Genomic DNA, 14,666 nt, shown 5'->3' on the forward strand with positions numbered 1-14,666 from the left:
AATACTGACTGGATACTTGATAATAATAATGAATTGTTAATTTGTTTTTAGGTCTGATAATTATGTTATGGTTTTGTCTAATAAATGTCCTTACCTTTGAGAGATATAGATTGATATATTTATAAACGAAATGATATGATATCTAGCAATGGCATCAAAATAATCCAGTAGAAGGACAGGGGTATAGACGACACAGGAATGGCCATCGTGAGATGATATTTACTGTAGCCAGGTAATGGGTATGTGAGACTTTAGTGCACTTTTCTCTCTACTTTCGTACATTGGAAATTTTGCACAATAAAAAGCTAAAAATAAATAAATAAATAAGTAAACTCAAGCTGCTTAGCTGCCTTATGCAGATGCCTGAAGCTGCTCATATACCTGTATGTCTGAACCCTCCCCTCAGATCTGCTGGTTATCCTGAAGCATGGCTACTTCTCAAAGTAGGGCCATGAAATGCCAGTCTTTGGGTTATGGTATCTAAGGAGATTTCTTGTCATTTAGCAGAGCAATGTTGGCAGGTGACAGAAAACGAGAACTGAAAAACCCAGTAACTCCTCGCAGCACCCAGAAGAAGATAGACTACAGATCTCTCCCAGGATCCTGCTCCCCTGATGGCTGGTCGACAAACACCTGCTGAGCTTCTCCTGCGTGCAGGCCACCGTGCGAGGGGCTGGAGACTGTGAGGAGAGGAGGCGTGGTGAGAAGGGGCAACCAAGACATGGGGAGGCCATCAAGGAGCTCGCACCCCATGTGCGTGACAGACAACTAATCAACTGCAGCATAGGGGCAGAAGGAACACAAGCACTAAATACAGTTGATCTTCCTTATTAGCAGATTCCACATTTGTGAATTTGCCTCCTCGCTAAAATTTGTCACCTCAAAATCACTATTTGCAGTGCTTTTGCAGACTTGCGCAGAGTGGTGAATAATTTGAGTCACCCGACACTCAGGTTCTCATCTGAGGTTGAACAAGGTGGTATTGTGCTTTCTTATTTCAGCTCTATCCAGAGATGACCAGAGGATGGGACGGTAGGGGACAGTGTAGTGCAAAAAGCTCTGGCTCTGAGGCTGGTTGGACAGGCACTCAAGAGGCATGTGACCTCAGGCAAGTCATGTGACCACTTCTGAGCCTCTTCTTCTCTTTTGTAAAACAAAGAAAATAGAATCTACTAGGATGAATTGTTTCCAATTTAGCATTATAATCTATGTGAGTCTATACTCTGTATAACCTATCTATGTATGTAAATATTTTCCTTAGGAGTAATGCTTCAGGATTTGCTAACTCAGTGTTTGTGGGGACTTTATAGATACAGGACTTTATAGATACTGCAAATAAGGAGATCTGATTGTGTGTTGAATTATTTGGGATTTACAAAGCTGGAACGAACCAAGAAAAATAATTAATAAGAATGTTGTAACTGGAAGTGAAAGAAGAGGCAAAAGAATCAGAAAGTCAGAATAAGGCAAGGCTGAAGTGAAAAATGGGTAACTCTCAGAACCTGTTCTTACCAGGAGCAGCAGCAGAAAGGAACTCTGCTGATGGTGATCTAGACAAGGTCTCGAGGTCTGAAGCCTGACTCACAGCTTCCTGGAGGTGACTCACAGAATCTGCAGAGAGGGAAAACGCTGACACAACGTTGTTCTACCATAAACACCTTCTCTCCCTGTGCTAGGCATTTAGTCCCAAGCCCTGCTGGTTTCGCTATCACCCCATGATTCTACGAGCTATCAAAGAACGGTAGAGGCACTTCTAAAACAACAGTGAGTATGCTCCTTAAACTCCTCAAAAACAAACTATGTTTAGGACCTGAGGTAATGAAATAGATGCTATGATTTTACAAAATACATCTAAAAATGCCAGAGGGAAGTGGAAGACTTCAGTAGTGGTCCTGGAGGGTAGGGAGTAAGAAACAAAAGCTGGCTGGGACCATCAGCCCACATTTCATTTTCTTCTTTCTAGAAGAGGCTGAGTCAGCTCATATACTAGTGATATCTGACGTGACCCCGGAATAGAGCACACCCTCCATACACAACAATGGCATTTAAGGACCCACTACACTAAGGCCAGACAAAGACCAGCTTTACCACGTTTCGTTTCCCAAACCCTTATATTATGCGAGTGGTGGTGATCTAGCATCCTTTAATTCTGGTTAGCCTGCCGCTTCCTCTAAGACAAAGATCTCTCCTATATAATAAAGAGCTCTCTCCTGAAGTGTATTCCTTTCACTCTTGATCACCTCAAAATAATAAAGAGGAGAAGTTAAAGCTAAGGACGTAGTATGGTATTTCTTCCTCCACGTAGAACCCCCATCCAGAATGTTGGCAGTTACCTGATCGTTTCTCCCTCAGAGGGTAAGGGAAGTCCAGGGCTTTCCCTGCGTATCTGGAAAGCAGTGAGTCAACCTCGTCCGTGCTGAAGCCAATCTCCTGCCCGGCCAGCAGCTGGTGCAGAGTCTGAACAGCCACAGTGGCCCAATCCACTTTCATGTTCATGAGCAGCTGCTCCAGCATGAGCAGGGGGTTAGAGGACAAGTGGGAATAGCTGGCTCGGTGCTGCTCAGGCAGGGTCAGCAGAACCTGTTTGTGGGGTAGATCCATAGAGTAAAGAAAATAGTACCCAAATTTCAGAAGAAAGCTGAGATTCTTACTGGGAAGAAGGAAGGGTGTCAGAGACCAAAAGGCACATGGCCAAATACTGACACTGGCTAACAGTCTTTTAGGAAACAAGGCTGACTCCTCTCTAAATGCTCCAGATGGCAATCAAGAAGTATTCCAAGTACCTTCACCACAAGTACTCAACTCTGCCAACTGAGTGTAAAGGCAGCCATAGGCAATATGTAAATGAATACACAGGCTTGTTTTCCAATAAAACTTGATTTACGAAAGTGGGCTGAGGACTGAATTTGGCCCACAGGTGGTAGTCTGCTGACCCCTGTCTAGATCCTCCAGGTATGGGTGAGTCCCGCCTGATCCTTAACGCCACCATTCTGTCCACTTGAGGCTCTGTTAGAATGAGCAGAATAAGATGAGAAGATTTTAGCAGCGGACTGCCTAAAACTGGCACCTCCAGTGCCCTGTAGGTAAATAATGACTCTAAACTCTTTCGGGAGGTTGTTATCACTAGGCTTGAAATATGTTCACTGGCTCTGCTCACTGCCAATTTTCAAGGATTCCCCCATTCAGGTATAGTGTATCAAAACAAAAACAAAAACAAAATGGTCTATTTTCTTTAGGAACATTTTATGCAGTTGAACTCTTAGCACATGAGCCAGTGGTCATATTCATGGCTTTCCTAGCACTCGTTCTAGTCAAGGCACAAGTTCCATACTCATGGGGTGGTATACATGACTGCCAATCAGAATCATTAGAAGGGTGGCAGAAGGTCCATCTATCCCCAAACCCTCCTTGACTAGATTACTTTTTCTAGCTTAGAATTTCTTCTATTATTGTCTCCAAGGTTACACACCACAGGTAAAGATCTATTACCTTATTACCTAGGCAATTAACTCTTTTCCTTTAGCACAGACTAGTTTATCAAGCAGTAGTTTTAAATCCACACATCAGAATCCTTTTGGAAGACAGCCAGGTCCTGACCCAAGAGATTCAGTTTTAATTGATCTGGGGTGGAGGTCAACTATTGGTATTTTCAAAAAGTCCAAGTGATTCTAATACATGGTCAGAATTGAGGAGCATTGATATAGCAGATGCCAGATAAAGCACAAAGAGAACTTAGGAGGACCAGGTAAAATTCACTTTGGAGGCAGGGCAGTAAGAGAATGACAAGTCCTAAGGGACCCAACTAGGTTATGATGGGCTGCTAGGGTAAAGGCTTTATACAGCACAGGCCAAGGATGGCAGGTGTCTGGAAGAAGAGTCATTGAAAGAGCAAGTTCTGCAGTGGGAGCTGGGCCAGCAGGCTCTCCGTCAGGCATGCTTTCCCATCACCTCCTTTTTCTCTTTACCTTGGATCCCATGTACAGTGCCTGGATTTCACGGTGTCGGGCAGCAGTCAGTTCTCCATAGAAGTGGGTGGTGAGGTAGTTGGCCAAGAAGTGAGAAGTGGCCAAGCTAGGGTGCTGGTCAAGAGATTGCTCCGTGACCTCAAGGCACATGGTGGGGTCAGGAATTCTCTGCAGGAGCTGTTGCAAGAGAAGGGTAGAAGAAAAGGTAGGCCTGTAGAAGAACTCTTAGTTTAGCCATATTTTGTTTGAGAAAGGAACACAGGTTTATTCATTTTGGATTAACCCCTTCTCCACACATTTTTCACCATCCCTGTGGCTTCACAATGATGGCTTTGATGGGACCAGAGTTCAGCAGGAGTCCTGGATCCAGCTGCCCATCTGGCACCTAATGCAGGGCTGGGCACCTTCTGCTCAAGATGGGATAAGAAGGGGCAGACCTGATATTGGGAAAGCTTTGTATAGGATTCAGCATGAACAGAGCTGTCTGATTTGACTAACCTTCCTGTCCTGCCCCGAAAGAGAAATGGGAAGAGTTAGAGACTTACTTTCAGAGCCTTTTCATGATCTCCTTTTTCTAGAAGGTGTAGAAGATGCTTTTGATGTAAGCTGATTAAGTGTTCTCTTGGAATAGGGTAGAGGCAGCCCCACTCCTCACACAGCCCATACTCCTGGAAGGAAACACACACACCTTCAATCCCTTTAAATTACTGCACTTGTCACTCATCCAGCTTCTGCCTGTTTTCTTCTCAGTAGTCTTGAGTCTACTAAAGCCCCAGGAGAGTTTGGTAAGTGCTGATGGGGACTTCACTATGGAATTACAGTGGGATCATAAACTCAAAGGACTGGAGTGGCAAGGTAAGTTATGAAAATGATCGAAGTGGGCTGACTGTTAATGCTATCATTCTCATCTTAGCTTTACCAGAAAAACAGATGACATACAGTGACTGACACTTGGTGTCAGCCCTGGGAGATACTAAGGAAGTGGGGAAGACTGAGAAGACAGTCCAGAGGAGACAGTTCCTACTCATTTCGGACTGTTGCCATATGAACAGGCAGGCCCAGGGTTGCCAGACTTTAAAAAACTCAAAAAAATTTTTTTTAATCAAAAATGTTTCCTACTTTAAAATGTTGGCAATGAAATCAGCATGAAAAAAATAAAAATTCTGCAGACCAATACTGCATGGGCCAAACAAACTTGCTGAGGGTTGGATTCCATCCATGTCCCCTTTGCTAGCTGCCCCCTAATTTGTGAACTCTGGATTAAAGTTTCAGAGAACGGAATTTCCAGGGCTTTGTTCAAGGATTCTAATGCAGTGGTATCTGCAATGACACCCCTTCCCCCAACTCTGCCTCAGGCCGCCTTCTTCAGGATGGTTCCTTGTTTCTCAGGCTACGTTAGTGCTCTGCCTGGACTCCCACCACAAGCTGGGCTTACTTCTGTCACTTGATATATCACCATCACCAAGGGATGTGTCTCACATTGTCCCCTTCCCAGAATGTGAGCTGCGCAAGGGCAAGGACTAAGCTTCATTATCTTTATTTCACCACCACCCAGCATAGTGGCAAATAATATGCAGTCAGTAAAGGTTTCCTGGATGAATGAACATCTGAATGAGCATTTCTACATTTTGAACTATGGCAAATCAGTTCCTTAAAAGGTAAATAAAAATCTATTTAGCACTCAAATGTCTAATAAAACACATGAAAAGATATTCAAGGTCATTAGTAATCAAGGAAATATGAATTAAAACAATGATGAGATACCATCCTACTGGCAAAAGGTAAAAGCTGAACAATACCAAAACTTAGAAAGGATATGGAGCAACAGAAACTGCGAGTGGCACAACTGAGCTGAGGAGCGATTTAGTAATATCTTAATAAAGGTGAGGATGTTCACGCCTGAGGACAGAGTAATTCCACTGCTGGGTGTGCCTTCTGTACCTAGTGTATACAGTGTAGAAAATCTCATGTATGAACACAAAGGTCATAGTGCAAAAGTGTCAACTGTATTACTCTCTATACTTGTCTGTATGTTGGCAAATTTCAAAAAAAAAAAAAAAGAGAAAAAAGAATGTGATGTAATTATAAAAAATTGTGTACCCTGACACATGGAAAGGGGTCTACACAACCAGCTAAGGAATTGCAACACTGAAAAGAGGAGGAAGGGGAATACCACCCAGGAAAATGGTACCTTTGCTTCTAGAATCATGTTCATGACAGTTGATGGGTCCTCAACACAACAGTTCCTCAGGGTCTGCCAGTCACACCACACGGGGGTATCCTGCAGACCTAGAATCTAGGGAAAGACAGGAAGCTATCAAACCTCACTGTAGCTTCTCCCTCCATGAACAAGTCACCAGAGCTTCCAGGGATGCGCTGTCCTTAGGTCTCTGTCCCAAAGTTAGGCTGTCAGAATTTGCCAGGAGACAGGAATAATTAGAGCAAATGGGGCAAAGATTGGAGAGGCAAGTGCATTCTCTGGAAGTATAATCAGGGAGCAGAGGCTGATTAGCGAGGCCAGAATTGGGGCCTTTCACTGGTGAGGACAATTCTCAGAGGCTTCTATGCTTTATAGTTTGTTCAGTTTTCTGGGGTCACTTGTCCCATGCTCCTCCATCTCAAAATTCTACTCAAGTTATTCTTCGGCTTGAATGCTCTGTGGGATCACCATTCAGGTAGCACTTTAGCTCTGCATGAAAACTGCTGAGGAAGAGTGGAAAAAAAACCTTCTCCACCTGCCATTTTCATTTTCCCTGGTGGGGCTCTGGACTCTGTTCAGTTCCAAGAGCACATGGAAAAATGAGCATATGTCTTATACTTGTCACATGGCTGTACCACCTAAATCTGTCTCCCTGAGCCTCTTGATCTTGACTATAACACATATCCCACAAGAACCTTTCACTTTTGAAACTGTCACTTTCATGCATCCTTTCAAAATAGCTTTTGAAATTTAGCTGAAATTTAAAACAATCTATAAAAAAGACATTACAGACATAAAACATACGCAAAGCTCAAATAGACATGTGAAAAGGCTTTGTGGACTGTGAAGCATCATTCCAGTGTTAATTTTGTTATTATTTTTATCCATGTTTGATGCATATATATTTAAAATTACAGGAGTAAATAAAACAGGAATGAGATAGGAGGCCTCCTCACTGTTCAGGTGAGAGCAGGAGCCAGATGCAGAGCAAAAGCCAGGTCTAGATTTTCTGTTCCTCAAAATCCACCACCATATGAGAAAAGGCTGGGGTTGGTAATAGGGTGAGAAGCTTATTTCCCTTCTCCTGATCTCAGGGCCCATACCTTCTGATACACCTGCAGCTCTGCCAGTTTTCTCCGTAGCTCACACTTTAGTGCATCTTGGACAGCTATGTCTGAAATGCAGTAGGCCAGGATCTCCAAGCACGACTCCAGTGGCCACCTGTTCACAAACTGTAGGGTTAGTCGACTTCTCAGAGATGCATCCTTCACAGCAAACAGGTACTGCCAACCTTCTTTGTCTACAAGATAAAAAGATGCCTAGAGGCAGCAAGCCTGGCCCAGACGAGCTCAAGATCCAGGTTACTTCTTAAGAGAAAGGCTGGGGCTGGCCCCGTGGCTGAGTGGTTAAGTTTGTGCGCTCCCCTTCAGTGGCCCAGGGTTTCACCCATTTGGATCCTGGATGCAGACCTAGCACTGCTCATCAGGCCATGCTGAGGTGGTGTCCCACACAGCAGAACTAAAAAGACCTACAACTAGAATATACAACTATGTACTGGGGAGCTTTGGGGAGAAGAAGAGAAAAAAAAAAAAAGGTTGGCAACAGATGTTAGCTCAAGGCCAATCTTAGGAAAAACAAAAAAGGGCTTCGTTTAGTTTCATAAAGCAGGAGCTTGGAGGATCCTTAAGATCCATCTGACTCTAACTAGTTTTTATACTTGGAACCATTATATGACAGGGAGAAATGCTCTACCCCTATGTTTCCCTTTATATAAACCTGATCATAGTCAGGAGGCTTTCAGAAGAGAGAGAAAGAGAAAAGAGAGGAGGAAGAAGAAGGGAGGAAGGAAGACAGAAGCACAGATGAAGCCCTCCATGTTCTGGCATGCTGCACATATGGCACTCTTTCAGACTCAACTGTCAGTGGAACTTTTAGTTTTCCCCATAATATCCACTCTGTGGCAGACATAACTACTTGAAAGTTGTTTCAGGTAAACTAGTTTCACTCCCTTGATATCATCTGCCATTACTACTTAATAGATCTCTCTCTCCCACACCCATTTCACAGAGCTGAAAAACACACCAAGCAATTAAGACAGCACAGCCAGTCAGTGGGTTTCTTCCCCTCTCAAGGGGGAATTTTCTCCTTTTCATGGGGCAGCCAACCCTCCTACCCATAAGCCATTCCCAACAGCACACCTGGCTCTTGCTCCCCCTAGTGGAGTTTTGTCGGTCACTGGCTCTCAACCCTGGTTACACACTGAAATCTCTTACCCAGCTTTCAAAGTAGAGATTGTCATGCAGGCCCACAGTCTGTTTTTATAAATAAAGTTTTATTAGAATATGGCCACGCTCATTTACGTATGTATCGGGTATGGCTGCTTTCATGCTATAATGGCAGAGTCGGGTAGTTGCAACCGAGACTGTATGGCTACAAAGCCCTTTACGGAAAAAGTTTGCTGACCTCTGTTTTCAAGTAAACACTTGCCTGACCCCTATCCTGGGCTTCTGGTGGTGAGGCTCAGATACTTGTAGTTCATAGACTTTTCCAACGATTCTGACACCCAGAGTAGAGAGCACAGGTCATGAGTGCCTGTTCTAAAGTTAGATGAACCTGGGTTCTAAGCTCTGCTCCACCACTTACTATCCTGAGCAAGTTTCCTATTCTCTGAGCCTTGGTCTCATCTCAGTATTGTGAGATTATAGTGGCACCTTTTTCTAGAGTTCTTGGGAGATCAAATACAATGATACACTCAGTGAATGCTAAATACTATTTCCACTGGTCAAGGGGAGGCAGAACTTTCTGCTCACCATATGCCGCAGCACAGCTCAGGACTGCATCCCGTATGCTGTTCAAGTCGTCCACGTCTCGCCCGTACACCTCAGTGAGCTGAAGGGCCCGGGGCCAATCTCTGGCCACCAGGGCTTCCTCGAAGGCCTCAGTGAGCACATCTAGGGCAGTGGGAGAATGCAGGCCCAGGAGGACAGTAGAGAGACTGGCCTGGCCACAGAGACTTGCTGCCAGACTCTGCCCCTGCTCAGACGATCCTTGTAAGGGCTCCCAGGCAGCCATAAGGGAGGCCTCAAGCATAGGGAACTGTTCTAGGAGGCGCTCACACTCCCGGGCTACTTGCTCTGCAGTCAGAGGCACCTCCCTGCGGCCACGAAGCTCCTTCCACGACAAGCTGGGCTTGGTGACCTTTGCCCCCCAGGAAACGCCCAGGCAGGCCACTGTAGCCAGCAGCTTTGAGCGGGACTTAAGGAAGGCCAAGGCAGAGGAGGTGAGGGCTGGGGGTGATGAACCCCTTGGGGAGGAGTGGGACTTTCTCTCTAATGTGGGATTCTCAGTTGGCTTTGGGGAGCTCAAGGTAGAAAGTGGGAGGTCCTCCAGGCAGTGGGAGGTGTGCAGCTGGGCCAAGGTGCCCAAGTGGGTCAGAAGGGATGATGTCTGCTGGCTTTGCCGGGATGAGCAAAGGGCAAGGGGCTCACAGCAGCAGTTGACGATGACCTGTGGCACACTCAGGCCGAGACCCTCTTGGGCCAGAAGGGCTGCCAGCCTGGAGAGAGAGAAGCACAGGGCATGTAAGGCCTGAGTGCATACATACCACCATTACCCAATCTCAGAATTTCTTTATGTTCACACAAGCAAATGTAAATGCAGGCTCTTTAATTGTTTCTCTCTCTTTTTTTCTGCGCAAAGGTAGCCCATTAGGCACACTGCTCTGCCCTGTGGTTTGTAACTTAATAACATATCTGGGAGAGCTGTTCATATCCTTCTATAGAGGGGCCCATCATTTTTTTTTTTACAGCTACATATTATTCCATTATGTGGATGAATATAATTTAACTAGTCTTCTATTAGTAGACAATGGATTTTTCTGATCTGTTGATCTTACATATAAGGCTGTAATAAAATGATTGCACATACACCATTTTTCACATGTACAATCATGTGTCGCTTAACGATGGGGATACGTTCTGGGAAACGTGCTGTTAGGTGATTTCGTTGTTGTGCAAACAACATAGTGTGTACTTCACAAGCCTAGATGGTACAGCCTACCACACACCTTTCAGTACTAATCTTATGGGACTTGGCTTTTGGTATTAATCTTTTTTTTTTTTGAGGAAGATTAGCCCTGAGCTAACATCTGCTGCCAATTCTCCTCTTTTTGCTGAGGAAGACTGGCCCTGAACTAACATCTATGCCCATCTTCCTCTACTTTATATGTGGGACACCTGCCACAGCATGGCTTGACAAGCAGTGTGTAGGTCCACAGCCAGGATCCGAACCGGCAAACCCAGGGCTGCCGAGGCAGAATGTGCAAACTTAACCACTGTGCCACTGGGCTGGCCTCTGGTACTAATCTTGTGGGATCACCATTGTATATGCAGTCAGTCATTGACTGAAACATTATGCAGTGCATGACCATACAATAAAGCTGCAGGGTAAATTCCCCAATGTGGATTGCCAGGTCAAAGAGTATATGAATTTCTAATTTTAGTAGACTGCCTTCCCACAGGGGCTGTATCAATTTATATCCCATCAGCAATCTATGAGAATGCTTGTTTTCCTACAGCCTAACCAACTAATGTCTTATCAAATTTTCAGATTTTTACTTATTTATAAGTGAAGATTCACCAGTTAATTTTATATTTGTAACATAAATGTTAGAGGTGGCAAGTGGGAAAGAAATGAAGCACATGGAATTTTAACATAGCTGTATAAGATTAAATGCAAGTCAAGGGAAAAGTTGGGAAGAAATCTCCACTCTCTGTACTGAACCCAGGCACAGCCCCACTGAGCCCTTCGTTTCCTTGATGAAACAATTAGGAAGGCCCATGCTTGATTCCCACAGGGTGGCTCCTACCTGTCTGGGGGAACTTGTCGCTCAAGCAGGAGGTGTGACACCAGTTGGGATGAGCTCTGTTGCAGGAGAACAAAGGGATTTCCTACTTTGACCTCCACGCGATCTGCAAAGGTAAAGAAAGTAACCTTCGTTTGCACCACTGATTGCCACAGTTCAGAGACCTGTTGTCCAGAATCAATAAAAAAGTACTACAGTGTCAAAGCAAAGACTACATTGACATTTTCCAGGTAAAGGGTTTTCTCAACATGACCCTGACCACAAGTTTATGCTTTACCACTGCTCTAAAGACTTCCAACCACAGACAAACTTCAGTGGGCAGATCTAGCCACAAAAAGCTCATCCTGCTCTCTTCAACATGACTGAAGTACATGCAGTACTTGCTCTGTGGACTCAAGTAAGACTCTAGGACTCATATCAGAGACTTGGTTCCTCTGCTGAATCCTCATATCCACAATGGACTGAAGGTCTGAGACAGGTATTTTTGTATCATCAATGCCGCTGAAATTCATTGAGTACTCCCATGTGATGTACAACTGTACTACACACTGGGGAGACAAAGATGAAGAAAACAGAGAGGAATGACAGGACCTTGTAAATCTAGTGCCGTTGGCTACTGCTGTACCCAGAACCTCTTACTTGAGCACCTTCCTCTTCCTTGCCCTAAACACTTGGAGGCCAGTCATGACTCTATTTCCTCTTTCTTGCTACTTACCAGGCTCAGAGCTCAAGCTCCGAAGAAGAACTGCAGCCAGGGTGCTACAGTAGCTGAAGAAGGTGCCCAGGTAGTCAGTTTGCCTGCTGCCTGCTGGGGTGTGTTTGCCCAGGTTCTTCTGAAGGAGCTGAGTCTGGATATGCACAGGGTGGTTCTCTGCCTCCAGAACTTTCTGGGCCACCTGTTCCACCAGGGAAGAGAGTGGAGTACTCCTGGGCTCTGAGAGGAGTTAGGAAAGGAGAAGGGATGTAGGCTTTAGTCTCTGCATCCAGTTTTGTGACAATTTCAAACATAATATGTGAACTGGGCCTCGGTGCACTGCCTGGGGCATCCTATAGCCTGGGTGTTACACTTACAAGGCAGCTATAAAATCCTAAGTTGGTTTTCTGTACAAGTGATTCTCAGCCAGCACGAGCTTTGAGTCTGGAGAAATCAGGGTGAATAGTTCTGTTTTCCACCCCAGTGTCTCTGGGGTGGAATGGCTTTATAAAGGTCATAGCAATCTTTTGGGGAAGGGTTGATAAACATTTACTGAGTACCTTCTGCGTATATTTCTCATTAGGAATGAGAAAAACATATAGCTAATGGAGTGTTAAGCATCCCTTCACTTGAAGGGCGGGGAAACAGGTGGAATTAGTTATGAGACATGCCCGGCTAACTAGAGGGCTGGTAGAGCCCAGTTCTGGAGTCTTAAGCCTCTGCTCCTTCACTCTTGGCTGTTTCCTCTCCCCATTTCAGCCCTCAACTGCTCCCAAGCTGTCAGGTCCACACCTGGCAGCTCCAGTGCTTCTCTCAGTGACTGAAGGACCTGATCCAGCTGCTGGGAGTGGGTGGTGTGGCTGGCAACACAGTCCTCAGTCAGGCTGGGCCAACACATCTGAAGAAGCTCAGCAATACTGCACCGTGGAAGGCTTCCTCCTTTTTCTTCTACACTCTCTATGGAAAGCAAAGGAGAAAGAAAACATGAAGTCCGACGCTGGCCTAAGATTCCAAGTCCAGGAGAAAAAAAAAGGGAGAAAAGCAACTCACCTGATTTAGTTTGTCCGGCTGACACAAGTGGATAATTGAGAATCTTGCTGATTTGCTGAAGAACAACCGGAAAACCTCGAATGCCGTCAGCATTGAGGAGTACGTGGTCTAGCCGTCGACCTGGAAAGAGATGAAGGAAGACAGAACGCAGAAGAAATAAGGTACATTCAGAGATTGATACTCAGTCCTCTAGTCACTTGTAAAGTTTTATCTTCTCCAATACTAAGGAGGAAATAAATGCCGCGCCATTTGGGGTGAAAACCAGCATACCTCACTTATTCCATGCCTGAGGTTCAAGGGGTAACTCGGGCAAGATGCCCCAGCTGTCAACAGCAGCAGACCCAGAGCCTCTGGCGCTCCTATGGAATTGCTATCCCAAGCCACTCAGGCACTTCTTGTGGATTTGCCTCAGTACTGCCCTCAGCCGAGAGCTTGAGCTGGGATCCCATGCGTCTTCTCTAATTGCTTTCAGTGGTGTCTTGACACCCTGACTAGATTTTAAACAACTCTATGGACAGAGATTATTCCTTATACCCCTCCTGTACCCCTATATACTTGGGATGATCTGGAAACACAGTAGGTACTAAATTAATTCCTAATTGATTGACACGAAATCGTGTCAGCTATTAATAGCTTGGATAATATCTCTGTTCATTTTAGAAAATAAGTACTAGACGAGTGGGAGGGAAATTGGTAAAAAATAGCATTGTGTACACCACAGTATACTTTCTGGGATGGATTATGTGAACATTAAGGGAATTTTAAATCAACGGCTCAGAAGTGACTTGGAGGGGTGCCCAGAAATGAGTTAACATGGGAGGCCTGAGACTGCTATCCTTAGAAAGGGCTGCTTGCAAGGTTGGCCCCTGGCTGGTGTCTGCAAACTTAATGGCCAATGGTTTCCTACACTGACAGAAAACTTTCCCTAAATGATGAGAGTGGTTTACTGTGCCTGCACTGTTTGTACAATGTGGTTTATATGAACATGTGCCTTCCTTCTGAGAGTCTGGAATTTTGGTTCATGCTGGGCAGAGGGTGCCTTTGTTACCAGCCCCCAGTAAAAACCTTGAACATTGGGTCTCTAATGAACTTCCCTATAGACAACACTTCACACTTGTCACAACTCATTGCTGGAGGAATTAAGCCCATCCTGTGTGACTCCACTGAAAGAGGACTCTTGGAAGCTTGTGCCTGGTTTCCTCCAGACTTCACCCCAAGAGCCTTTGCCCCTTGCTGATTTTGCTTTTAGACTTTTGCTGAAATAAATCTTAGCCATGATATGAGTATGACTATACGCTGAGTCCTGTGAGTTCCCCTAGTGAATCACTGAATCTAGAGGTGGCTATTCATATCATAACCTATTCACCATTCCGCCCTCCACATTACTGAGAAGGAACATGCTGCTTTCTCCCTCACTGGTCAGTCCTTCCAAGGTCTGGTGTGTGTAATCAAGGATGGGCTGCGAGTGGAACTTTGCCTAATTCTTTCTTCGTATTCCTCTACCTTCATTCCTCCAAGAATTCCACATACACATTCTGGGATATTATTAACCTCAATGAACAATCCTCCCTTCAACTGTGATCCCCTAAATTTTCCCTTAACCTGGTTTGCAAACTTGAGACTGTCCCAGGTTTTAGGCTAAGTGGGTTTCACCCAGGAGGGGGCAGGCAGTCTAAAGGTACAAATTCCATTTATACCATTTTTGCATAGGTATTTCCCCCTTGAATTTATCAATAAACCAGAAAACAATCTCCCCAATGGTTGCAGACTGCTACACCTATTCAGAAGGCAAGTCTCTCAACAGACTGGATTTATGCTATCAGACTGGGCATGAGGAAATTAACTAATAATCCCTTCTCCCTGCCCCTCCTGCCCCAAAAAGTCCTTCCTTCT

The 14,666-nt window shown here is 45.0% G+C and overlaps 1 protein-coding gene across 2 annotated transcripts in view; it reads right to left on the reverse strand.

Annotated features, from left to right (window-relative positions):
• The window catches only part of ZFYVE26 (zinc finger FYVE-type containing 26), a 62,677-nt gene that overhangs the window by 24,128 nt on the left and 23,883 nt on the right, over window positions 1-14,666 (reverse strand). For both annotated transcript variants that reach the window (XR_011432053.1, XM_001500061.6), the window contains exons 17-27: window positions 12,774-12,893; window positions 12,516-12,680; window positions 11,745-11,963; window positions 11,033-11,135; window positions 8,976-9,721; window positions 7,269-7,465; window positions 6,157-6,261; window positions 4,511-4,633; window positions 3,966-4,142; window positions 2,334-2,580; window positions 1,513-1,611 (exon numbers count right to left, since the gene is read on the reverse strand). Coding sequence is in view for 1 of the 2 variants with exons in the window: in XM_001500061.6 (XP_001500111.3) it covers window positions 1,513-1,611; window positions 2,334-2,580; window positions 3,966-4,142; window positions 4,511-4,633; window positions 6,157-6,261; window positions 7,269-7,465; window positions 8,976-9,721; window positions 11,033-11,135; window positions 11,745-11,963; window positions 12,516-12,680; window positions 12,774-12,893 (2,301 nt within the window). In the remaining variant the exon portion in view is untranslated. The remainder of the gene's footprint in view (window positions 1-1,512; window positions 1,612-2,333; window positions 2,581-3,965; window positions 4,143-4,510; window positions 4,634-6,156; window positions 6,262-7,268; window positions 7,466-8,975; window positions 9,722-11,032; window positions 11,136-11,744; window positions 11,964-12,515; window positions 12,681-12,773; window positions 12,894-14,666) is intronic.

Source organism: Equus caballus, chromosome 24 (assembly GCF_041296265.1).
Source record: "Equus caballus isolate H_3958 breed thoroughbred chromosome 24, TB-T2T, whole genome shotgun sequence".
In the NCBI taxonomy this organism is placed as follows: Eukaryota; Metazoa; Chordata; class Mammalia; order Perissodactyla; family Equidae; genus Equus; species Equus caballus.